General features: G+C 53.1%; 1 protein-coding gene and 1 long non-coding RNA gene across 5 annotated transcripts in view; one reads left to right on the top strand and one right to left on the bottom strand.

The window, feature by feature from the left end:
* Nucleotides 1-23,462, top strand: part of RAB11FIP4 (RAB11 family interacting protein 4) — a 113,254-nt gene that overhangs the window by 74,830 nt on the left and 14,962 nt on the right. For 2 of the 4 annotated variants that reach the window (XM_081271612.1, XM_081271613.1), the window contains exon 1: nt 851-2,056. The exons of the other annotated variants lie outside the window; for them this stretch is intronic. In XM_081271612.1, coding sequence (XP_081127738.1) covers nt 2,027-2,056 — 30 coding nt within the window. In that variant the 5' untranslated portion in view covers nt 851-2,026. Of the gene's footprint in view, nt 1-850; nt 2,057-23,462 lie in introns of those variants that run through there. 4 annotated transcript variants of the gene reach the window in all.
* Nucleotides 7,085-8,468, bottom strand: LOC308636242. The gene is made up of 3 exons (XR_014019380.1): nt 8,397-8,468; nt 8,165-8,303; nt 7,085-7,859 (listed from the first exon to the last, which is right to left on the bottom strand). It is a non-coding gene; the product is annotated as an uncharacterized lncRNA (long non-coding RNA).

Raw genomic sequence — 23,462 nt, forward strand, 5'->3', positions numbered from 1 at the left:
TTAGGCTACCCCAGAAGGGCTGAGACTGGACAGATCTGAGTTTATCCACTGGCCTTGACCGAAAAAGAGTCAGGACACACAGAAGCTTTGATCACCTTAAGGTTCTGCTTCTCTTCATCAGTTCTGGGTGATTCTGCAAGTGACCTGCTTTCTGGAGCCTAATGGTCCCTAGGGGAAACCTGGGACTTGGAAGGGAAGCAAGGATATCATGATAGATTTCCTGGACTCAGCCACATCCTAAAATCTCATGGGAGGCTACTGAGCTTAGATCTCCAGGTGGAACTGGGAAGACAGCTGACCCAGGATGCCTGCGCTCATTCAAGTACCACACAGTTGGTGAGGCCTAAAGTTAAGCGTGCTCACTGGGCTAGGGTGCACAGCATCCTGCAAGGTGGAATGTGCCATTCCCATCCACAGATGAACACACTCAGTCTCAGAAAGGCAATGTAACTTGTCCTGGGACCCAAAGCTGGAAAATAGGATTCAAACCCAGGTCCGTCTTACTCCAAAGTCAGGGTTCTTCATAATACACCAATACTCCTGTGCATTAGGGACTGTGGGGGTGGACACAAACCAGGGTGAGAAACCCACTGTGGCCTATGCACACAGATCCAGAGGTCAGTTCAAGAACTACAAGTTCAGAGAAGGGCAAGGGTGATAGAGTTTCCACCTCACCCCCACAGCTCCATCCAGTATTCTGTCTCAAGCAGCCCTTGCTAGGAGGCTCCCCTCTAGCTAAGGCTGTACCCTTTGGAAAGTCCCCAGCACCTCTGGGAGCCCTAGTGGGCTACTCTGCCCTGGTAAATAGAGGGGCAAATGAAAAGAAAACAGAAATGGAGGGGCAGCTGGGAATTTATTTGCAGGAGAGACACTGGGGAGAGGGTAGTTGAGAGCAAAGAGCCAGAAAGAAGGAAACAGAAAAGATGTGCGTGGGTGCCGCGCTGGCCCAAAGCTGCCCAACTGGTCCTGCCCATACCAAAGTGCCCATGCCACCTTATTGGGCAGTGAGCACACAGGGAAGGCAAAGGTGGCTTGCAGCCAGCCAGTCGGGAAGATAATCTGCTCCCACAAGTTACATAATGCAACGTGAAGTCAAAGGGAACAGCATTTGCAGTATTTGCTGCTTTGCATTCGTCACATCATTTTCACCTTATTTTAATCTGGAGCACGAAGAGTTATGAAGGGCCACATTTCCGATGCAGATTATATTTACTAGGATTCCACAGGAGTCCTCTTTTTGTTGAGTCTTTTTGCCACTTGTTTCTTTTGTACTATACGATAGCTTTCGCTTCACACGAAAGATTAGAAAAGTTGTGCGTGGGATTCAGGAAAAAATCTATTTATGAGCCATCAGACCGGCTGGTGGTGAAGACGGTGGTGATGTGTTGGGAGAGGCTTAGCAGGTGTTAGTTGGGATCCAGGAACATAAGCCAGGGGTTGCTGGCCAGAATCTTGCAGAGCGGTGACCACAAACAATAAGAGTGGCATGGAACCGGCTGGAGCGTGATCTAGTATACCTCCGGGCCTCAGTAACTTTGCGTCTCGGGCTCGGGCGGGCCTAGGCGAGCTCCACCCCTCCAAGGCGCAGGGTCGCCTGGGCCCGCCCCGCGGCCACGCAGCTATTGGTCGATGCCGACTCAGCCACCTGCCCCTACCTTGCGTGGGCGGTGCTACCTGGGCCCCGCCCCCACGGCTCGGGTTCCCAGGCCGCGCTTCCCCCTCCTCCTCCGGCCCCACCCCCGGCGTGAGGCCCCGCCCCTCCTAGTCTCGGAGCCCGGGCACCTCGTGATGTCACGGCCGTTTTGATACAAAGAGCCCCTTCGGCCCACGCGGGTCTCCCGGCAACGAGCGCGGGCGGGGGCGGGGCCAGCGCCTTCAACTGGTGCCGAACGGTGCGAGCGGCGGCGCAAAGGCTTGGGGATTGTTCCTTGAGCTCTCGGGTTGCCCGCCGCGTCCCTACTCATCCTACTGACCCGCGCTGAGCTTCTTGTCCCTCTGCAGAGGACCGATCCGCAACTGGACGGGGATGCACACCCCGCCTGCTCCCGGGAGTCAGGTAAGCGGTGGCCTCGGGCTTGAGCTCCTTTGGCTCCGGCAGGGTCTACCTGGCCGGCCCGGGGCCCTGGGGTCAGAAGTTGGCAAGAGTAGAATTGCGCCCGCTCTCGCCCCGCGGCGTCGGTCCTCTCGATGCTGGCCTGGGAGGTCGGGTTACTTGCCCTGGCTGGATCGGCCACGGAAGTGAAACCGCTGTCCCTGCTGCCCTCTCGGAGCCCTCTCACGTGCCCGGCGCCGGCGTCCAGGTGTGAGCGTGAACAAGACCAGCACCCGGCGCAAGGGAAGAGTGGCTGTGCTGTCTGCAGTGCAGTTTCAAAAAGTGTTTCAGGGGGACCTACTGGGCCGGGGAGGGGCCTTGAGTGCCCAGACCCACCTCCTGCCCAGCCGGAACTATGTTGCCCCCAGCGCCCTGCCCTTGGCTCTGCCGGTACCCAGGGGGACTGTGCGCAGCGAAGTTTTTCCGTAGCTCTTGGCCACTGCACCGAGTCCATTTCCTGGCTTCCCCTGTCCTTCCAGAAGGGGACTCTTCATGATCAGACGAGAGAGCCAGACCATTTCGGAGCTTGGGGAAAGCCCTCGCCATCTCAGCATGACGCTGCTATGTCTGTAGATGTGTGCAAGCTCCCCCAACCCTTCGTCCTCCGTCCTCCCGTCCTAAGTGCCAGCGGTCCTCCTTGGTAGTTGTTGACACACCCGCTTCTCTGCCGGCGACAACTGTCTCTCGGAAGTCCTGGCTGTGCAGTCTCTGTTCTGTGGGGAACCTGGTGTGGACACAGCCCTGGACCTTATTCCTTGTCATCAGGGCAAACCTGCCAGTGTCATCTCCTCCCCGTTTCCGCTTCTCCTTGGCCCTGCTCTCCCGGAAGAGGGCTAGAAATGATACATCCCTGGGCCCTGAGGGCCATGCCAGTTTTCACTGACTTATTTATAGACGTCCCTCTCAAAGGAGTGTAAGGGGCCCAGGTTCCTGTGTCTGCCCTCAGCCTGTAGATCTTGGAATGGCAGACCTCTAGGCTGCTTCCTGGTGGTCCACCAAACCTCTGCCCTTCCTTCCAGAGCCAAAAGCAGCTGGTAATATTCCAGGGTCCTGGAAGCAGTGGGCAGGCTCATCCCCTGGGACAGACCTATACCTGTCCTCAGGTGAAAGATGGTTACAGTGACTGTCAAGGATAAGGAAAAGGAGTCTTGGGAAGTGGTTGCCGTCTGTGTGGACCCACCTCTGCAGTAGGATATCTCCCCACCACACTCACCATTGCCTGGGGTCTCACTGCCCAGTCCCAACTCACTCAGATGCTGGCATCGTGGCACTGGCCCAGATCTCACATCTCACCCTGATTAGCTGGCATTAACAAACTGTTGATTATGTGTCCAGGGAATTTTATTCATAGAATACTTCCCTGCTCTCAAGGTATTCAAAGACTGTAGGGGACCTTGAATACCTGAATCTAATCTGGCCCTGCCCACTCTCCTGAATTTGGGGCAAGTTGACTTTGAGGTTCCATGGCCTGCAGGAGCCAGGGAAGCCAGTGAAGAATGTGGAATTTGGGCACATGAGCCCGCAAGGAACATAGCTTGGGCAAATACCTGGTGGAGAACAGGTTTGGAATTCTGAGAACCCTGGGTTTAGGTGAAGGGGTTGTGGTAAATGATTAAGGCCAACAGGAAAGATAAGACTGGGCCTGAGGGGAGGGATGGTTGACTAGCCAGGCCAGGTGAGCTGGCTGGGAGGCATGCCTTTGCCCTAACAGATCTGCCTGGAATCTGTCCTTGGAAAGGACTTTTAGCCAAGTGAAGGGAGAAAAAACAGAAGAAATTAGAGGGACCAGGGTATTCCAAACCATTTCCTTTGGAGTTGCCAGGGGGCAGCCTGCACTAGGGAAGTTTTCTTGACCATCTGTGTCCCTCCCTAAAGTATTCTGGCACCTTTATGGTCTCCCAGCTCTTTTTCCCTCCTGATAGGACCTTCCTCCAATAAACACACACACACTTTCTCTCTCTCTTTCTCTTTGTGGTAGTACTGGGGATTGAACCTAGGGGTGCTTTACATACTGAGCTACACCCACAGCCTTTTTACTTTATTTTGAGACAAAGTCTCTCTAAGTTGCCGAGGCTGGCCTTGAACTTGGGACATTCCTGCCTCAGCCTCCAGAGTTGCTGGGATTGTAAGTGTGTGCCACTGCACTTAGCTTCAGACCTTTCACTTTAGCTGTTTGCTTGGGACCCTCACAATTCACCCTTCCTCATTCTCACCCCCCACCTTGGCTCAAATCCTTTTTGGGGCTTGACAATCTCTAGGCGACCTGTTATTCCATGAGTTCTTACACAGTGATCTTCCTTTGAGGGGCTTCACAGTTGCATTTCAGTGTACTTCAGGCGGGGGTGAGGAGGAGGTCCAGGTTGTGGGGGAATCTCCCAAAGAGACAGCAGGTGGGCGCTGCTGTTCTAGGAGGCAGGCATTGCACGGATGGAGGAGGGACAGCCCAGGTGTTTTGAAAGGGAAGCATCCTCATCTGGTCCACCTGGTGTTAGCTGTGAGACACAGTGTCCTGGCTTTGCCAGGCAGGCAGGCCCAGGGGCTCTGTTTTCCTTGGGTCAGCTCTGCTGGCTCTTGACAGAGTGACTGGGTGGCATCAAGCCATTGGCCTTGATATGAGGAAGAGTGCTCAGGTCTGACGGCTGGATGAATAGGTGGTCCTGTCTGCCAGCCGGGCACGATGAGACAGGCATGTTGACTTGGCTGGTCCACCTGGTGTCATACTGATGTCATGATCTTCTCTCTGGGATGGTAGGACAGTCTCCTCTATCAGATGGCATTGTAGGGCACCATGCCCTTCCCTGTGTGTTTGCCCAGTGCCCAGCACAAGGGCAAATGCTGAATTCTTCCTTCAACAAATATTTGGGTGTCTAATTTGTGCCAGATTCTGTGTTGGGGATATATTAGTGAACGGAGTAGGTGAGAATTCCTGCCATGAGGGAGTCTGTTTTGTTTTCTTTCTTTTTGTTTTTTTGTTTTTTTTTGCAGTGCCGGGATTGAACCCAGAGCCTTGCACCTTCCAGGCGAGTGCTCTGCCCCTGAGCTACACCCCCAACCCTGGGAGTGCTTGGTTTTAAATGTAGTAATCAGGGAAGTTGTGTTTTTAAATAAGGTGGACAGGGAAGTCTTCACTGAGAAGGTGCCACCTTAATATCGATAAAAGAGGAACAAGCAGAGGGAACAACAATGCAAAGCCCCTGAGATGTGACCGACGCTGAGGTAGCTCATCCACAGAACTGCAAGTGGAGGCTGTGCCTGGAGAGCAGCCAGGGGGACAGGACCCGAGAGATGGAGGGTGCCTGCTGGTGACAAGCAACAGCAAGAATCCCAGGAAGACTAGTTCAGTGGAGACTGGAAATCATGATACCTAGCTTTCCATTGCTCCTGCCCTTCCTGTGGAGGGCATTTGGGCACCAAGGCATTTCTTGGGGAAGAGGTATCTGTGTGGCCTTGGCTGCTGTGGACTTCCTGTCCTCGCCTGAGTCCTATCAGAGGAACCCTTCCATGTGAATGTGGCAACACTTCTTGCCACACCACATTGTTTCCAACTCACAAATGAAACCAGAAGAAGCCTTTCTGTGCTGTGCACGTAGCTGGGTCTTGGAGCAGGCAGAGGGTTGTTTGCGGCCTGACTCCTTCCTAGGGTCCATTCTTGTTGGGGTGAAGCCAAGTACAGCACCCAAGGCCAGTTCAGTAGCCCGAAGCCCTCATCTCCCTGGGCTCTGTCTCCTCATCTCTTCCTGATGCCCCCTTGGCTTCCCTCTGCAGTCCTTCCCCCTGTGGCTAGTTGACAACACAGTTCTGACCCTTCATCTCTCTCTCTTTTTTAATTTTTTTGGTTATACTTGGACATAATATCTTTATTTTTATTTTTATGTGGTGCTGAGGATTGAACCCAGTGCCTCACATGTGCGAGGCAAGCACTCTGCCACTGAGCCCTAGCCCCAGCCCCCTTCAACTCAGAGAGGTACACATACACGTGGGCAGCAGCTTTGGGATGCGTCTTCATCTAGTTTAGGCTCCCAGAGCGTGTGTATGTATGTGTCAGGCGCATATCCAGGTGGGTGTCACCCATCTACCCTCTTGCTACAAGGTTCTGGCTGAGGGTTAGGGGTACCCTCTGGGTTCCTGGTGTCTGAGGTGAGTTAGTGGCCACCTTCCCTGGCCAGCCCATGGTCACTTAGGAAGATTGTCCAATTTGAACCCTGATTGTCCAATTTGAACAGTGTGATCCAGAGCCCCCACTGGGTGGTGGGCTGCAGAATGTGCCCCCAAAGCCTGGGCACGTTTATCTGCTTTCATCAGGAGCTGTCATTTTTCTCATGCCGAGTATGTGACCACATAGGCCAGTCCTTGCCCAAGTATCTGGGGCTTCATCACCACACTGTTGATTCAATGGAATTTGGCATTGGCCAGCTCACGAGGCCCCATTCAAGGCTGAGTGGATCTGGGGATGCCCAGCTGACCTCACCCAGGGGCCTCTACTGCTCCGGGGCTCTTAAGGAGCTGAGCCCTTCACAGGAGCACCTATCAGCAAAAGCTCAGAGCCTCAGTAACTTCCTGAGCAGCCTGGGAGCCTGTTGGTCACTTCCTAACTTTGTCCAATGACCTGGGAAGGTGGTGAGAGAGGACGGTGAAAGCAGGCAACCAGAAATGTGTGTCCTGGGAGGGTCGGCTGAAGGCTGGAGGAGGTGGGGTCTGGTGACCCCCAGCCCCTTGTCTGCCGGACAGGTTGGTGCTAGTCATGCCAACATTCCTAACCCCGCTGCTTGGCTTCCTTTAACGGTGGGAAGTTTTCCAGCCGTGGGTCCTGTTCTTAGTTGATTCAACCTGCTTGTCTTCCTAGATAAATGGGTTCTTTCCTGAATTGCATCAACATTTTTCAAATGAAAATAAAGCTCTGTCCAAGTTATTAATATCTGTGGCGCTGCCCCCCTCTTTTAAGGGGCCTCAAGAGAGCTGGAGTGGGGGAGCGTGTCAGGGGATGCCCTGCAGTCATCTTGGTCCCCTTCCTCAGTGTCCTGCAGGCCTGTTGCCATGTGAAGGGAACCCACGCTTCAGGCAGGGCTTTCCAGCTGCAGTGGCTTGGGCTGTCCGCTCCCTCTAAGGATGGGAGAGAGGAGGACAGACTTCCCCTTCCTGCTCACTGGTTTTCCTGGAGGAAATGCCCACCTCAAGCCCAGGCACCTTGCACTCATACTCAGTCACCAAGGCCTGTTTTCTCAAGATAGGAAAACATGGTTTTGGAGCCAGAGAACACCTGGGTCTAGACCCTGGCTCTGCCGCTCGCTCCTTGTGGAACCTCAGACCAGCTACCTCACCTTCTGGGCCCTGGTTTCCCTGTGTATAGAGTAGAGTTGATAATAGCACCTGCCTCTTAGGGCGATGGTGGAAATAAAGCAAGCCACGGCGAGGTCAGGCATCTCGGGACTTCTGACTACCAGCTGGCTGTCGCTCCATGGGTGGCTAGGGATCAGAGAGGCAGGCAGTGTCATGCCCAAGTGCCTGGACTCCAGGGTCAGGCTGCATGTGTTCAGATCCCGGCTCTGCTACTGGCTGAAATACTTCTGTATTTCACTTCCCTCACCCGCGTCGTGGGGATGATGCCAGCACCTTGCAGGGTCGGCTTGTGGACCCAGCTATAAAGCAGGAAAAGCACTCCGAGCAGTGCTGGGAGCTGTGGCTTCTGTTTCTGCACGGTGCCACCGGGTCGGTTCTCAGGACTGATAACCTGAGCACCTAACAGAATTTCTTGCAGGGGATGTCAGTTCTGAAACAGGAAGGTGACAGGGAACAAATTCCATCATTTGAGGGCCAGCATAGGAGAAGCAAAACTCCACTTCCTCAGCTTCTGTATTTTTAAAGAAACCAACTTGGCCTCTGCAGATGCAGCCTTTGGGGCCAAAGTGACCTGGGCAATGTGTGACCCAGAGGCAAAGCTCATCCTGAGGTGATCGCCCTCTCCCCAGGGGGCTCAGTGTGGGGCTGCACCTGGCCCATCCTCCCAGAGGCTCCCCCTCCACCAAGCTGTGGCTGTCTACCAAGGGGAGGGTGGCCCTCTGCACCTTCACCCACCTGCCTTTCACCTCCACCTGTCCAGCCACCAGTGCCCAGCTGGAGGAGGCGGCTTGTGGCAGTGCCCGTCTGCCCCTGGCAGGCCGCCGTCTGTCTTAGTGATCCTCCAGGCTCTGATTGGCTGCAGGCATCCTGAGATCTGGAGCGAGGCCAGATTGAAAGGTGCAGGCCGTGCGACTGCCCGGCCACATTAGGTGACTGTCCTTGGGAGTTTTCCAAGGGACAAACCTACCTGCTTATCCAGCTTGGCCACTCTGAGGTCTGCAGCTCCGCTGAGGTGAAGCTGGCCGGCCTGGCCTGGCTGTGTCAGGTAGCCTCGAGTGGATGGTGCTCTGGTCAAGGGAGGGTTCCTGTTGACAAGGCAGGGCTGGCCAGCACATTTTTTGTGTGATTATCTGCACGATCGCATCAGTTATTAGCAAAGAAGAGTCTTGCAGCAGCAGGGGTGGGTGCACCTGTGCCGCAGGGCGCATGGAGTTGTTGACCGCCCTCTGTCATACACACACTGTCTACAGAACTGTGACCGGCCCCCTCCCCCACATAGGCACACCTTGGACTTTATGGATTCTAAGACACATTCTTCTTCCCATTTTAACATCTCAGATCGTATGCGTCGTACCTTTGCTGGTGTGTTATAATTTAATTGACAGCACCTTTCTTTCTTGGTGTACTTGAAATAACAGTGTGTCTTAAAAACAGAGATGTCTCGGATTTAATGAAACACAGAAACTAGGTAACCTCTGGAGAAATTACATAATCTGTCCAGTTTTTTAAAAGAAGGGGATAGAGCCACCTTGTGGTGGTGGTCCACAGATGGTATGAGGAGATACTCTGATGGGGTTCAGGCGATGAGCTTGGATACTGAGCTTGGATTCCAGCTGGCTCACTAGCTGTGTGTCTTGGGAAAGTAGAGCAACCTCTCTGAGCCTCAGATTCATTCCCAGTTCATGTGGATTGTGGCCTCATAGTTGTCATGACTGGAGGCGAGCCACCTTGCCCTGTTTCTCTCGTGCTGGGTACCATCTAAGATCACACTGCCCTGTCCCACCTGGGTTAAGAGGAGAAATGAGGGTGGGAACTGGTCACTGGCCTTCCCCAGGGAGCAGAGGAAAACTGGTGTTACAGGGGCTACTTGACTCAGTTTGTGACAGCTGGACGTCACTTTTTCTTCCTTCTCTCCTCCTCCTCCCACTTTGCCTGTTTTCATTTTCACGTGTTTCCCTTTAGCAATTCTTTTCCAGATCGCTCTCCTCTCCCTTGCTCTAAGATCTTCCCACATGTAGCCTGTTTAAAGCTCCCTGTGTTGGAAAGGGGAGGGGACTGTGCTCCAGGCTGGGATGGCCCAGGCCTCAGAAGCCCAGTGTGCCACGGTCCCTGCAACCTTCTACCCAAGTCCCAGAGCTGTCAGCGTTGCTGGCCCCTGTTCCTGTGACCTGCGGGACTCAGCCCAAGGCGCTCTGGTTGCTCAGAGTTGTCCAGGGCGCAGGACACTGTGCCTCCAGGAGCGACAGGTAGCCTCTGTGCCCTGCTTGATGCATTGAAATCAGACCTGCTCTTCGCAGCCCAGCCCTGCTCTCTCTGTGACCTTTTGCAAATTACTAAACTTCTCTGAGTCTGACTTTTCTCCTCTGAACAGTGGCTGAAGCACAGACACCTAGCACATGTTTGGGTGCCTGACAGATGATTTTTTTTCTGGTCCTTCGAATGTTTGACGCCTTTGTGTTTCTTTAGCTAAGTGACAAGGTTATCAAGGAATGCCAGCCAAGGGTGTTGCGCCACTGAACACCCTGAGGCAGATGGAGGAGTTCTGGGCAGGGACAGCAGTAAAGGTGCAGGGACCTTTGTGAGTGGGATGTGCCAGGGGTGCCTGGCAGGGGACAGTCACATGGGGGTGTCTAGCAACGGGGACACACCAGGCAGGACTCAGTAGTAGCTGCTGGTTGGAGGAGACCTGGGAGCAGGTGGTGGTGGACCTTGTGTTCAGTGGCCTCTCAGGTCTCCCTCTTGACATTCTGATGAAGGCCATTAGCTGGGCCCCTCAGCTCTGCATTGTGTTGGGGACCTGAAGCCCTGCTCCACTCTTGGATGAGGAGGTGTTCATGCCCACATATGTGTGTGCCCAGGCAAGGAAGAGTGGGAAAGGTGGACAGGTGCTTGGGGTGTGGGCTGGGGGCAGGAGCATGTCCTGAGGCCGAGACCGGCTGGAAAGGCTTTGCCGCTGGTCTGAGGAACCAGGACCTGTTCCTGTGGACAGTGGGTAACTTGCAGGCTCTTGGAGGGGGTCCTGATAGACTTCCCTGGGGGTTCTCTGCCCTCAGAGCCATCAGCTGTGGCTAGTGGTCGGACCTAATGCCTGTCACCTGTCCCCACTGCAGGTGGGAGCTCCTGGCAAGCAGCCTGAGCTGCCTCACTCATTATGTCTCAGGCCCCCAAGCTGCGCTGGAGTGACCCCCAGTACACAGAACCCCAGGCAGGGTTGGGGATGTGGCTCAGTGGCAGAGCACTTACCTAGCATGTCCAAGCATGTCCAAGGCCTCAGGTTCCATCCCCAAGATCACAAAAATAAATAAATAACACAGCCTGGGTAGCTGGGCCTGGCAAGACCACGGGACAGAGAAGGACACCTGAGCTGAGCCTGCTGGGAGGATTGCTGGGGCTCTGGGCTGCTGGGAGGTTCTGGAAAATGGGGCAGGGGAGGGTTATGGAGGCAGAAGCCCTGTCAGGTCTCGTCCAGCCTGCCTGCTCAGAAGGGTGGGTCAACGGGAGCTTTGGCCATGAGCCGTGGGTGAACACTGGTCCCTTCTTGGCTTCCAGGCTCTCTGTGGCAGAGCAGGTTGGGGTAGGCGCCTGCTCTGACTTCAGACTACGTGTCACTCCACCCTGATGTGCCCTCCCTGAAGCAGATAGTGGCTTCTCTCTGGGAAGTCCCATGTGACCTCTTATGATGGTGTCTCCCTGGTGGACTCATCAGAGGGGGAAGAGTTGGCCCAAGCCTTCCCTTTGAGTCTGAGCTCCCCTTACCATGATGACAAAATGTGGAGCCCCCAAAGCAAGCCCCACAAGCTCTTGGCTGTGTGAGTAATTAAGCCCTCACTTCAAACCGCCACATCTTGGAAAGCTATAATTTGTAGCCCAAAATAGCTGCCTGTTCCAAGAGTGAGGAGAGCCCTTGATGTGCGTCCTTTCAGTGGGTTGTCCCCTCACTCTGCTTTGACAGGTGTGTCCAGGGCTTTTTCAGGAGAGCTAGAGGTGAGGTGGTAGCTCGGGAGCAGGAGCTTCTGCTGGGCACTGGAGAAATCTCTGGGAATTGAGATGGAGCGACTGACGTTAGTAAGGGGGACCTGATTCAGGTTTGTGTGACCCCAGCTTTGTAGAGGATAACAAAGAGGAGTTGTTTTTTTGTTTTTTGTTTTTTTTTAAAAGTATGGTGTAACTTCAGGGGAAAATGCATGAAACTCCCTGGACACTCATTTTCCGATCAAGACTGAAGTCTCTAAGGAGGAGATTGTTTCCTTGCAGGGATTTATAGGGGGAACAGAGCCCTCTGTGATGCATAGAGCCAGCGGGCGTGGGAGACGCTCCACTCTGGTATGTTAGCTTTCTCTCCTCTCCTCTTATCAGGATGATAAAATATGGAGTCTTGGGCTGGGGTTTTGGCTCAGTGGTAGAGTGCTCGCCTAGCATGCACAAGATACCGGTTCGATCCTCAGCACCACATAAATGTAAAATAAAGATATTGTGTCCACCTAAAACTTAAGAATAAATAGTTTAAAAAATATATGGAGTCTCCAAAGCCCCATGAAGATAAAATATGCAGTCTCCTCCCGCTCCCCTCCCGGGGTGTGGCTCCATCAGCCACTCCCTGTAGACAGGGTCTCCTGGGTGGATTTAGGTAGTGGTGGGTGAGGGGACTCCCAACGCCTCCCTTGACCTGTGGCTTCTCCACTGGTTGGCGTGCCTGGAATTCTTGGAGCTGGCTGCTGGGTTTGGTTTCCAGATGTGGAAGCAATTTAAATTCTGTTTTCATAATCCCCCGACAGTTTGCCCGTGAAGTCCACATTCTCATTTGAAAATCAAGGCTGTTGGCTCTGTCTGGGTGGCCAGGGTAGACCAGATGGCCTCTTTGAATCCCTTTTGTTTAGGAAATGGGTTCACTGAGGCACTTGGATCTGAGACCCAGGGCTTTTAGGGATAGTCATATCTCATTCAGGGCCAGATCAGAAAATGGGTTCACGGTGGGTTCACTCCCGTGTGCTTTCTTTGGAGATGAATCTTCCAAATTCAGCATTGCCTTCGGTCACTGTCACTGACCCTGGACAGCCATGGGAGGGGGGCCAGGGGATGCTCAGGTTTCAGCCATGTCATATGAGGCTGGCATCACAGCTGAGCTGGGTGCCACGTGTCCCAGGGGCAGTAGGGGCTCTCCTTCCCACCCTGACCACAACAGAGGGAAGAAATCTGCTCCGGATTTCAAGTAGCCAGAAATATTGTCTGGCATGGAGAAACTGGAAATATCTTGCTCAATTACTGGGCCCTTCCGGCCACAGAAGTGGCCAACCCAGGATTAGAGGCTGTGTGTTCAGGGCCTGTGATTCCAAGGCTGACTGCTGGTCTCTTCTTTTGTAAACCAGTCACTATTTAGGTAAAATAGCTTTTACATCTGTCTTATAACTACACTAAATACAGTTCTGGACAAACAAAAATTGCCTTTGCGTTTGCCATTCTAATGTCTCTGAACTGCACATGGACTTCTTTAAAATATAGCTACGCTATTGAGAGAACACAAGAAAATGGAAATAATGGATGCAGACTCCTATGTCAGTAGTGTTTCTAAAACATCATCCTGATCATCATAGATCCACCAGGCTTTGGCTTCAGCAAAATATAGCCTCTTAAGAGCTGCAACATCTCAAAAATTGATCATGGAAAAGAATGCAACATTTCTCTTGAGGAAAGATCAAAAGTAAATAGATGGATCCCAGGACCCAGGACCTCATGAATCTTAGACAGGTGCTCTACCACTGCGCTATGCGCCTCCGAGAATCAGTAGTTCTCTTGGAGTTGGAATTGACCTTGAAGGAATTCACTTGCATTATCTGGGGCGGGGGGGGGGGGTGTCGGTAAAACCCCAGGCCAAGCTTGGGTGCAGGTTTCCATGCAGGCCTCCTGCCAGGGAGAAGGAAGGAGTATGGGTTGCCAAGGCCACTGTGCCAGAGTACCACAGGTTGGGCAGCTTAAAAACAGAAATGTATTTTCTCATAATTCTGGAAGTTAAAGTCTGAGATCAAGATGCCAGTAGGGTTGGTCTCTCCTGAGGCCTTTCTCGCTCGGGCCTCTAGGCGTGGTGTTTCTCTGGGTTCTACCTTTAGAGCAAGGATGGCTTCTCTTGTTCATATTCCTTTTAAATGGAGCTGAACTTGCCAGGGATTTTATACTTTCCCTTACTCAGTTCAGCAAATTTGGGGGGGGAAGCTGTCTTTCATATAAAGTTTACTTCTTGCAGACCAAAACAATGCCCTGTAAGAATTGGTAACGGCTGCAGGTCTGCCACTATGTTCCCTTAGAAGGTCGAGGTGACGCCCAGCCACGCATTTCAATCACCAACCTGTGTAACTCCGCAAGGTTGCCTGAAGCCTGGCACAGGGAAGGCAATCTGTCCCCTTCCCATCCTCACAGGTCCCAGACTTCATAATTAATACACTGTTAACACACTTAACAAAATTAAGTATACTTCCCTAATATTATCCAATACCTAGACCATATTCCATCTTCCCTGTTTCCAAAAGTTTGCTTTGAAACTTATTTTTCAATATATAAATATATATGAGTGTTACATCCTGTTAAATTGGTCCTTTGTCATTTTTGTGTGTCCTGTACACCCTGAGTCGTGTGTTCATTTGATCTGGGATCTAATGGAGAATAGACCACCTGAGATCTTGTTAGAAATGCTTTACTTTACTGTCCTCAACCTCATGGAAGGTGAGAATTCCCCCACTGAGCCACCACCAATGCACGGTCCTCAGCGGAAACGCATATTTTCAACCTTTCCTCAGACTGACTGAATCAGAAACTGATTCAATCTGAGTTTTCACACCCCACCCCCATGTGCTTCTGATGCACACTAAAGCTTGAGAACACTGATCTAGGAAACCTCACCCACCGGACAGTCTTTTACGACACTCTCTTTTTGTAATAGACAAAGCCAAACATCTCATAGATGATCCCTTGTACTTCTTTGTCTGTTTGCCTCTTGACCTCTTTCCCCATTTAGTGGAAATGAGATCTAAGGTTTGATTAAATGTTAAATATGTTGTCAGGACTGATCACGGGTGCTGCCGTGTAACTCCTGTTTGCCACAGCAGAGGAATAGGGTCTGGTTCTTCCCAGTTAGTGTTGCTATGTTTAGTCACTGCCTTAAAGGGACAGTAGCCTGTTTCCTCCATGATAGAGAAATGCAGGGGCTTTTCTGTGTTTTGCAGTGATCTGTAGGGAGATTCTTTGGTACTGTGGGAGTGTGCAGTTTCTCACTGCCCTTGATCTGATTTTTGTCTGGGAGTTCCCTGCATGTGTGAGTCCTGTTTGTGGTGTACCTGGCGACCCTAGCCCCTCTACTCCTTATTCGCTTGTTCTGTAATTGCTAAGGGAAGTTATTTAAAATCTCCAACTCTTAGTTCTGTCAGGTTTTGGTCTGTGTATTTTGAAGCAGTGTTAGAACATAGACAGGAGTATTACATTTTGTAAAATTGATGCTTTATCATTTTGATCACGTCCCTTGCTTTAAAGTTCTTCACCTGAGATTAACATAGCCCCCAGCTTTTTTGGGGTTGGTATTTATCTTTATCTTTTTTTTTTTTTTTTGTACTGGAGATTGAACACAGGGGCACTCAACCACTGAGCCACATCCCCAGCCCTATTTTGTATTTTATTTAGAGACAGGGTCTCACTGAGTTACTTAGCGCCTCACCATTGCTGAGGCTGGTTTTGAACTCAAGATCCTCCTGTCTCAGCCTCCCAGCCGTTGGGATTACAGGCGTGTGTACCACTGCGCCCAGTGATATTTATCTTTTCCTTCACTCCATTTTGCACTTAATGTGTTACTAATAATATTGAGTTATTTGTTCTTATTTGTCCCATCTGATCTCTGATCCTCTTTTCCTTTCCTTCCCCTGTATCCTTTCATGCTTTTAATTCCTTTTTTTCCCTTCTTGGTTCGAGTTTTAGTAATACATTTTTATTTTTATTAGCTGTCCATATGTACACATGCTACTGGAGTGGAAGTGGTGCTGGGGGATAGAGGGGCCAGAGGGTCTCCCCAAAAGTAGAGGGAGGTTTTTTGGCAGGGTGTGGGGCATACCATAGTCCAGAGTCTGGCCTGTAGCACAACAGGCTTGAAAAACAGACCTTATGGGGCTGGGGCTGGAGCTCGGGCTGGGGCTCAGCGGTAGCGCACTTGCCTAGCATGTGTGAGGCACTGGGTTTGATTCTCAGCACCACATATAAAAAAAGATGTCTATCAACAACTAAAAAAACAAACAAACAAACAAACAACAACAACAACAAAAAAACAGATCTTACTACCTGCCCTGTCCCCAGACTCAGGTCAGTTCCTGCCCAAGACTATGTACTCTAGACAGCTACACAGACCCAGAATGCTGGCTGGGGTGTGGCTCAGGGGTCACTTGCCTAGCATACAGAGGCCCGGAGTCCAATCCCCAGCACCACCCAAAACAAACAAACTAACAAAAAGACTCCACACAAAAAAATCCCCAGAAACAGCTAGAATGCCAGTGATTCCTTTGGAGTGAGAATGTACCCTGGCAGCAAGTGTGGGGGGCCCTTTTTCTCCCCCAGGTCAGCAAGCTCTGGGAGGGGTGGTGGGTGAACTTGGACGTGGGACTTGGGTTTGGATGGATGCTGAATGCTCTCCAGCTCTGGTGCTGGCTAAACTGGGCCCCACAGTCTTCAGGACAGGCTGGACATGCTGGTCAGCCAGACGCACCTCTGCCCAGTTCCTGGGGGGACGCTGCAGGGTCTGAGGCAGACCCTCCCTCTTGGTACTTCCTGGAAGGCCACTCACTCCATCCCCTCACGTGCCATCTTTTTTTTTTTTTTTTTTTTAATGGTACTGGGGATTGAACCCAGGGCCTTGAGCACTCTATCACCATGCTGTGTCTTTAGATCCCTTAATCCCTTACTGTCTGTCAGTCCCTCTACTCTGTAGCTGCCCTTATGGAATTTGCCTCCCTGGTTTTGGTTTCACCCCAGAAGCTGTCTGGTGTCCCTCCTGTCCTAAGTCTTCCCGAGAGCTACAGCATGCCTCCCTCCCCCAACCTTATCGGCTGGCGGAGGGTTGTGGGGCTAGGGAGGGAGGCAGTGTGGGCCGCCACACCTGTCCATGATGTGCTGCGTGCAGTCCCAGGGCTTGCTTTATATAAGTGGCATGGGAGTCTTGAGAAACACCAGCCTGGCCTCTGTTCAGCGCTAGCCCGAGACCACAGTCCGGGGGTACTAGATTAGACTCAGCATGTTGGTTGACCCGAGCAACTCAGTCTCTCCATCTGTAAAATGAGATGATGGAGTACCTCCCTCCAGGGGTGAGGTAAGGATCTGAGCCCTCTTACTTGAGACTAACAACAGTTGTCACTAGGGTCTCCCTCCTGTGACCTGTAGGCCCACCTTGGGATGACAGCAGTGTGCAGCATTGAGGTATCTGAACTGAGATTTGTTGTAGGGGCTCCTGTTGAGGGGCATGGGGAGCCTCCCTCTGGGGGTGTGGCATTCAGGAGGGGGACCCTGAGCTCTTGGCTGGGAGGAGAGGCCCAAGAGCTCCCTTGACTGCCTCCCCTGAGAGGGAGCGAGCTGGGGGCCGGGGAGTGTGAGGCTAGCCCTGGGGGTGGGAACCAGGCAGTCTGTCCTGTCTTCCTGAGCCAGGCCTCCTCCACCGGAACGTGAAACAGTGCTGTGGAGCTGTGATTTCACAGTACAAGGCTGTCCCCCAGAGCAGCTGAGATGTGGGACAAACCCTGGTGGCTTTGTGGCAAACCCTGGTGGCTTGGTGACCAGTTTTCCCATGCTTGCCCTTGGCATTGTGGGGGTAAACCAAGGCTTTGGAGCTGAGCTGAACGGCTTTAGTTCCGTAGCAAGGCCAAAGCTGTGTAGATGCTCAGCCTCCCTCAATTCCCACCCTTGCCCCCAGCAGGCACCTGGGCCTCCCTTTATGGAGTCAGAACCTCTCACCACCACAGTGAGCCCCCGAAGGCCTGTCTGCAGAGTGGAGCCTGATGGGAGCAGGTGTTGGCAGCCTGCAGGAGTCGGTCACAGGCTGGATTGTGGAGCAGCTGAGCCGCAGTGGGCCCTGGGGGATTGCTTGCCTGCAGTTGCCCAGCCCCACAGACTTAGGGGCATTGGCACCCATGACTTCACTCCTTAAATTGAAGCTTCTGCCACCCATAGGAAGGTCCCAGTGAGACCCTGACCAGGGCCTGTCCCCATTCCTGGGCTGGCGGCTGGCTTGGAATGCACGGGGGGTAGGGTGGGGGCTCCATCTCTGGCCAAGCCCAGTAGCCAGCCATGCGTCTCCTCACACGAGGCTTGGTTTGTGTCCACTCCCCCCACCCTTTCCCTGCGGTGGTGTTCCACGTGTGCCCGCGGGTGCCTGGCTGCGAGGGAAGTTGGGATGTGCCCGCCCAGGCTATTTTTACCCAGCCTTGTCCCCATAGAGCTGTTCTTTGGCTCTGAGTTCCTGCCTGTGGAGCAGGGCCGTTGCCAGGGCTGGGGGTGGATGAGCTGGAGCCTCAGAGCCTCCCGGACTCCCTCCCCAGGCAGCATCTTGCCTTAACGCTTATTAAAGGGTGTAATTAATGTGCAGACCAACATTCCAAGAGAGTGGGCAGGAGAGGACCCTGAGGAGGGTGGGGGAGTGGCATCTCGCCTTTGGAGGGTAGGCTCTGGAGCCTGCAGAAGTCTGGCCTCCCAATGCTGAGTCCCCGTCCCTCCACCCAGCGTGTCACTGGGGGTCAGTGAGAAAGGGTCTCAGGGTCTGGATAGAATCCAGTCGTTCATGAGCACCCCTGGGTGTCTTGCTTCAACACGATGATGATACTAGCTCACATTAATCGAGCATTTTCCAAAGGTGCGAAGACTTTAGAAATGCTTAGACCTCCTACCAACCTGCTCAGTTCTAGTCATGGCCAACTGCAGCTTGTGGATGGGGAAGCCGAGGCTGAGAGGTTCAGTGAACTTAAGCCCGCAGAACGCACGAGTGTGGAGTGGGAGCCGAACCCACCCCAGAGCGTGGCCCTGGCCCTGACCCACCCCCTTCCCCAGCTCATTTTCACATTCTTGAGATAGGAGATGCTGCCCTAGATTCTCCATGGCAATCTTGTCACGTGGGGACTCACACCATTGTTTTTAAATGAGGCTCAGAAATTGAACAGCTTATCCAGTGTCCACACAGCCAGGCGGAGACCACCCCAGAATTGGCGCCAGGCCTTAGGGGCCTGTGGTTGGACCCTTCTCACCTCACCCTGCCCCCGTGCTTCTTGGTTCAGCCAACACTCTCAATCACCTATCAGGTGCTCCCTAGGGTGCTAACCACCAGGGTTCAGACGCAGAATCCCCCGGCTAACCATTCAGCGTCATCCCTCTCGTAGGGAGTGTAGAAATATAGCCCCTCAGTCAATGTCCCCTACACCTTAGCTACCAGGAAAATGCAGTGTCCTGGTGTGTGTGAGTTGGAGACAGACTAAGTAGGTGAGGGTTAAGGCCAAATAAAGCTGTTTAGTTTAGGCCTGGCCACACACACCCTCTGACCGTGGGGAGGGGCACTGTTATGGCCGCTCTGAGACTTTGATGCTCCCCCAACTCACACATGTGTTGCTATTTGGCTTTTTCAGCAGCTTTTGAATTCAGCCCTTGCCAACTTCCCACAGAGGAGGGGGTGACTCTGGGGTCTGCTGGTGGCTGAATACCGCTCTTGAGAATGAAGAGGGGCCCTACAGGCAGGCTGTGTGTCCCCAGACTCCATTTCCAGCCGCTGCCAGCACTGCCCAGCTCCATCTGGAGACAGGGTGGCAAAGTGGAAGATGGCAGTGCTGCTGGGGATGCTGGCGGCACAGAGGTGCCCTGCCAGAGCGGCCAGCTGGGTCCTGTTTCCCCTGTCATGGGCCTCAGAACTCTCTCCAGAAACTCCTGGCCTCAAATAATCCTCCGGGCCTGGCTGCCTGTCTGTCAGGGCCTTGCTGGCTGACCAGGGTGGGACATGGACCACAGGGACAGCTCAGCTGCCGCCACACACACAGGCCAGGCCAGGACTTACGGCTCCAACAGCTGTTCTCTGGTGATTGTGCAAATTGTCAAGCACACCCTTTACAGCAGCCTCTAAACTAGAGGTGACAGTTTCTGCTCTGAAGGGGATGACTCAGGGGCACAGAGCCCATGAATGGCTGGGCCACCAGACTGCCACTCAGTCTACCAGGCTCCAGAACTGTGCGCTCACCCAGTTCCACCCAGATTGGATCTCCCCCCCAACCCCCCGCCTTTCCTCACTCCTGGGAGCCCTCTGCAGGGGAAGGAAGGAAGCCTGGGTGGTCCCAAGAGCTGGCCCTGTGCCCTGGGAGGCTGGGAGCTCTGTGCCCAGGGCAGCCTCTGGGCTCCAATCCCTGTCAGAGTGGACTTCCAACGATGCCCTGTGTTGCCAGTTGAAGTCACTGTGTCCCTTGCCTAAAGTCTCCCAAAAGATCAGATATAGCCTTTCTCTGCAACCTCCCAGGAGTCCTTGTTAAGTGCCAAGCCCGGATCTGTCCCTGATGTGGGGGCCTCTGGATGGTGACTGGTGACTGGATGAAATTGCATGGATACCTTTTTCACACACTGGGGGACAAGGGCAGGAAAGGGGAGATCTGAGCGGCAGAGTCCCAGAAGGTACCCTGGACACCTGCCTTGCTCAGACACCGGGGTACCTGGGAATTCTGCTCTTGGGGAATCTGTTCGCCGCTCCCTGATCCTGCCAGCCCTCCAGAGCAAGTCTCAGGGCTGGAGCCGGAGACCGTCAGCATGATGATGCTGTCCTCTTTCCCACTACACCCAGCCCTTGAGGGAAGGACCCCAGCACCTTCGGGGCTGCTGCAGCCTAGATCTCCATGGTCAGAGTCAGCTGTGGGTCAGTCTGGGAAAGCGGCAGGCATCTTGCCTCAGCTCCAGTGGACCACCTCAGCACCCTGACAGTTCATCTGTTGCTCTACCCCATTCCCCAGAGCTCTCCCGTATAGTGAGGTGGCTTCTTGTGTTCATAACAGGTGCTCTATTCAGCTGTTACCCCCAGGCTGGAGGGTATTTTAGGAAGCCCACGTCCCCATGTCCCCTAGACCCCTGGGAGGGGGATTTCATATGGACAAGTTTGTTCTTTTTCTCTGCAACTTTAAAACTCATAAAAGAGGCACTGGCTCAGAAGGGGCTCTAAAATGACTCTAAAATGAGTTCTTCCAGCCATGAGGAGAAACTCAGGGAGGGGAGAAGAAGTTGCTTTCTATCATCGTCCACCACTGTCCCCGCTCTGCCTCTCTGCCTGAGGTACGTGGCATCAGAGCGGCCACTCTCCTCTTGAGCCCAGTGGGATAAGGAACTGGGCCCAGGAACTGAGCCAGAGTGACCAGTGCTGCTTTTGTCCAGGATAGTTGCCAAACCAAAAGGCCTTGGGACAGGCACAAACCGGTACTGTCCCAGACTAACCAAGGTATACAGTGACTTTTCTCATAGCTATCTTTATACTATTTTAATTTAGGGGGAAACTACCAGAAATGGTTTTGAAGTGGTAATTATCATTTCCACTTGCCTTGGGCAAACACTTGTGGGTTAAATGAAAAGGTATTAATGGAGGGAATAGCTAATTTGAAGAGAAAAAGTTAGAGTGAGTGTGTGTGCAGCCCAGGGAGGTGAGGGACCTGCACTCCGCCTGTCTGAGCCGGGCTTCAGGTCTCAGCAGGGCCCTCTGGGAACTGGGAAGTTCCAGGATGGCCACCCGCCTCTCTGAGCCTCCTCTTCTCCAAGTATCAGGTAGAGATAGGATTCGGGCATTTTTCTCCCTGTAACCCTCACAGAGCCCTCAGAGGGCCCCATGACAGATAGAGGACACTTTGTGAAAGGTGAAGGGCAGGCAGGTGTGGATTCTGCTTCATCAAAGGTTGAAGAAGAGCTGCCCCAGGAAGAGATGGTCTTTGGGGGAGGGCCGGGCATTAGTGCCCCTTCCTCTGCCTGGCCTATGACTGAGACAGACCACTTGAGGTCACTCTTTCTGCCTGGGTAGGAGCTTGGACCAGCTGCCAGAAGTGAGAGGAACATCATCAGGTGAGGGGGCTAGCTGTCCCCACCTGCCACCATGAGTTAGTGTTTAAGTGAGACTGTCCACTGGGCCAAACCCAAGCTGTCCATAGGCCAGTCTGGACACCTGAGAAGCATGGATCCTGGTCCCTCTGACACTTTTGCCTTCTGGGAACCAGGTGGGCCACCTCTGCCTCAGGACCCCAGATGTGTGTGGGGGGAGAGTGACACACATCCAGGTCCCAGCCCCTGCTTCCCAGGCAAGACCCTTCACCTACAGAAAGGGGAGAGGAAGCCAAGTCCTAGGGCTGTGGTGACGCTCTCCTGTGAGCCACACAGTAGCCTTCCTGGCTATTATTGATTTTGCACACTGTGGCCAGGAAGGGGAAGTCTGAGGTTTTTTGAGGGCAAGGCACAGATCACTAGCTGTCCTCCCCATGAGCCCAGGCCCCGAGCCTATGTGGAAGCTGCTACATCCGGCAGAGCACCCAGGGGTCAGAAATAGTAACTAAAGTGCAGTCTCCTCATTGTTACTTCCAGGTGTGAAAATCTGTGAAATGTGGGGGCAACAGTACAAATGGAACCAAGTGCTGGGCATCCAGATGTGGGGGTGGGATTTCCTCTGCCTACTGGCCAGAAGACTCTGGGAAGTTACTCTCTATGCCACAATTTCAGCCTCAGTAAAATGGAATAGCAGTAGCTATCCAGAATAGGTGTCACAAAACCCCCAGTGAATAAAATATGAATTCAGCGCCTTCTCCGAAGCAAGGTGGTTGCTCAGTAACGTCAGTGTCCTTTTGAGGCCATCAGGATGCTCTTTGTGCTTGCTGATGACGAGCCTGCTTAGGGTCTAGGAGCCATGTAGAATCTGATGAGTGACATCCAGGTGGAAACAGCCTGTGAACATTGTGGGTGATTTTGATACTCAGCTGCCTGCTCTCCACAGTCAGGGTGGCTGGTGCCGACTTTATTGGTCCATCTGGTGCTCACTCCAAGTCATGGTCCAGGCAGGAGCAAAGCTCATTAATCACCTCCTATTCCCAGCTCAGGAGTCTCCTGGTGGGTTTCAGCACCCTGGAGGTCTGTCTCCATGTGGTTTTCACAGATTCCTGGAACCTGTGCTTGTCTGAGACTACTGGAGACTTTTTGTAGCCCTTGTTTCTGGTACCCATCTTGCAATCTTGCGTTGAGGAGAAAACACTTTTAATAGAGCGCTCTGTCAGCCCTTGCCTAGGAGCACACGGTAGAACCTTGGGAACAGGTTAGCATCCCCATGGGAATAGGTAAAAGCAGAGCCACCCGGAAGGTATCTACCTCCTCAGAAGCAAAGTAATCCCTAGAAGTGGCTCACAGAGAGCTGCTCCTCGTATGAGAGTCACTCTGACAAAGCCAAAGCTCTTCTTAGGAGGTAACCTCAGCAGAAGACCTAGGCAGATCTTTATTGCACACCTACCTTGTGCAGGGTGCTATGCTCGGCCCTGGATCAGCATGGGCGGGTCTGGCCCAGAACTCAGAAGTGAAAGGCCTGGTGTTCTCACTCCCCAGCGTGGCTGTGGCAGGGCCAAGGCAGGCACTTATCTCCTGGACTGGCATCATGCCCTCTGGCCAGAATTTATTTATCAAGGGCCTACTGAGTGCCAAAGGCTAACACAAAAGACCTTATGCAGTGGCCACAGTAGTTCTGTGAGACTTCATTGACTGTCTTGCTTTACAGAAGAGGACTGAGTTTCTGTGACATGCCCAGAATCATGGAGGGTGGACCCCAAGCTGTGCAGACTTCCCTCTACCGTGCTGCGTCAAACTCTGTGAGGTCAGGGTAGTCTTGAAGGCTGTTCAGTGTTCAGTGTGGACACATCCCCAGTGTAGATCACCAAGGAGCCTGCTCTGTCATTTGGCTTCCTGTGCAGACTTTGTGAGGAGGGCTTCAGCATGCCAACAGGTGTTCTGAGTGATGTGACCAGCCTAGCTGTGGCCCTTCTCC

Source organism: Spermophilus citellus (assembly GCF_964194105.1).
Source record: "Spermophilus citellus genome assembly, chromosome: 17".
NCBI lineage: Eukaryota > Metazoa > Chordata > Mammalia > Rodentia > Sciuridae > Spermophilus > Spermophilus citellus.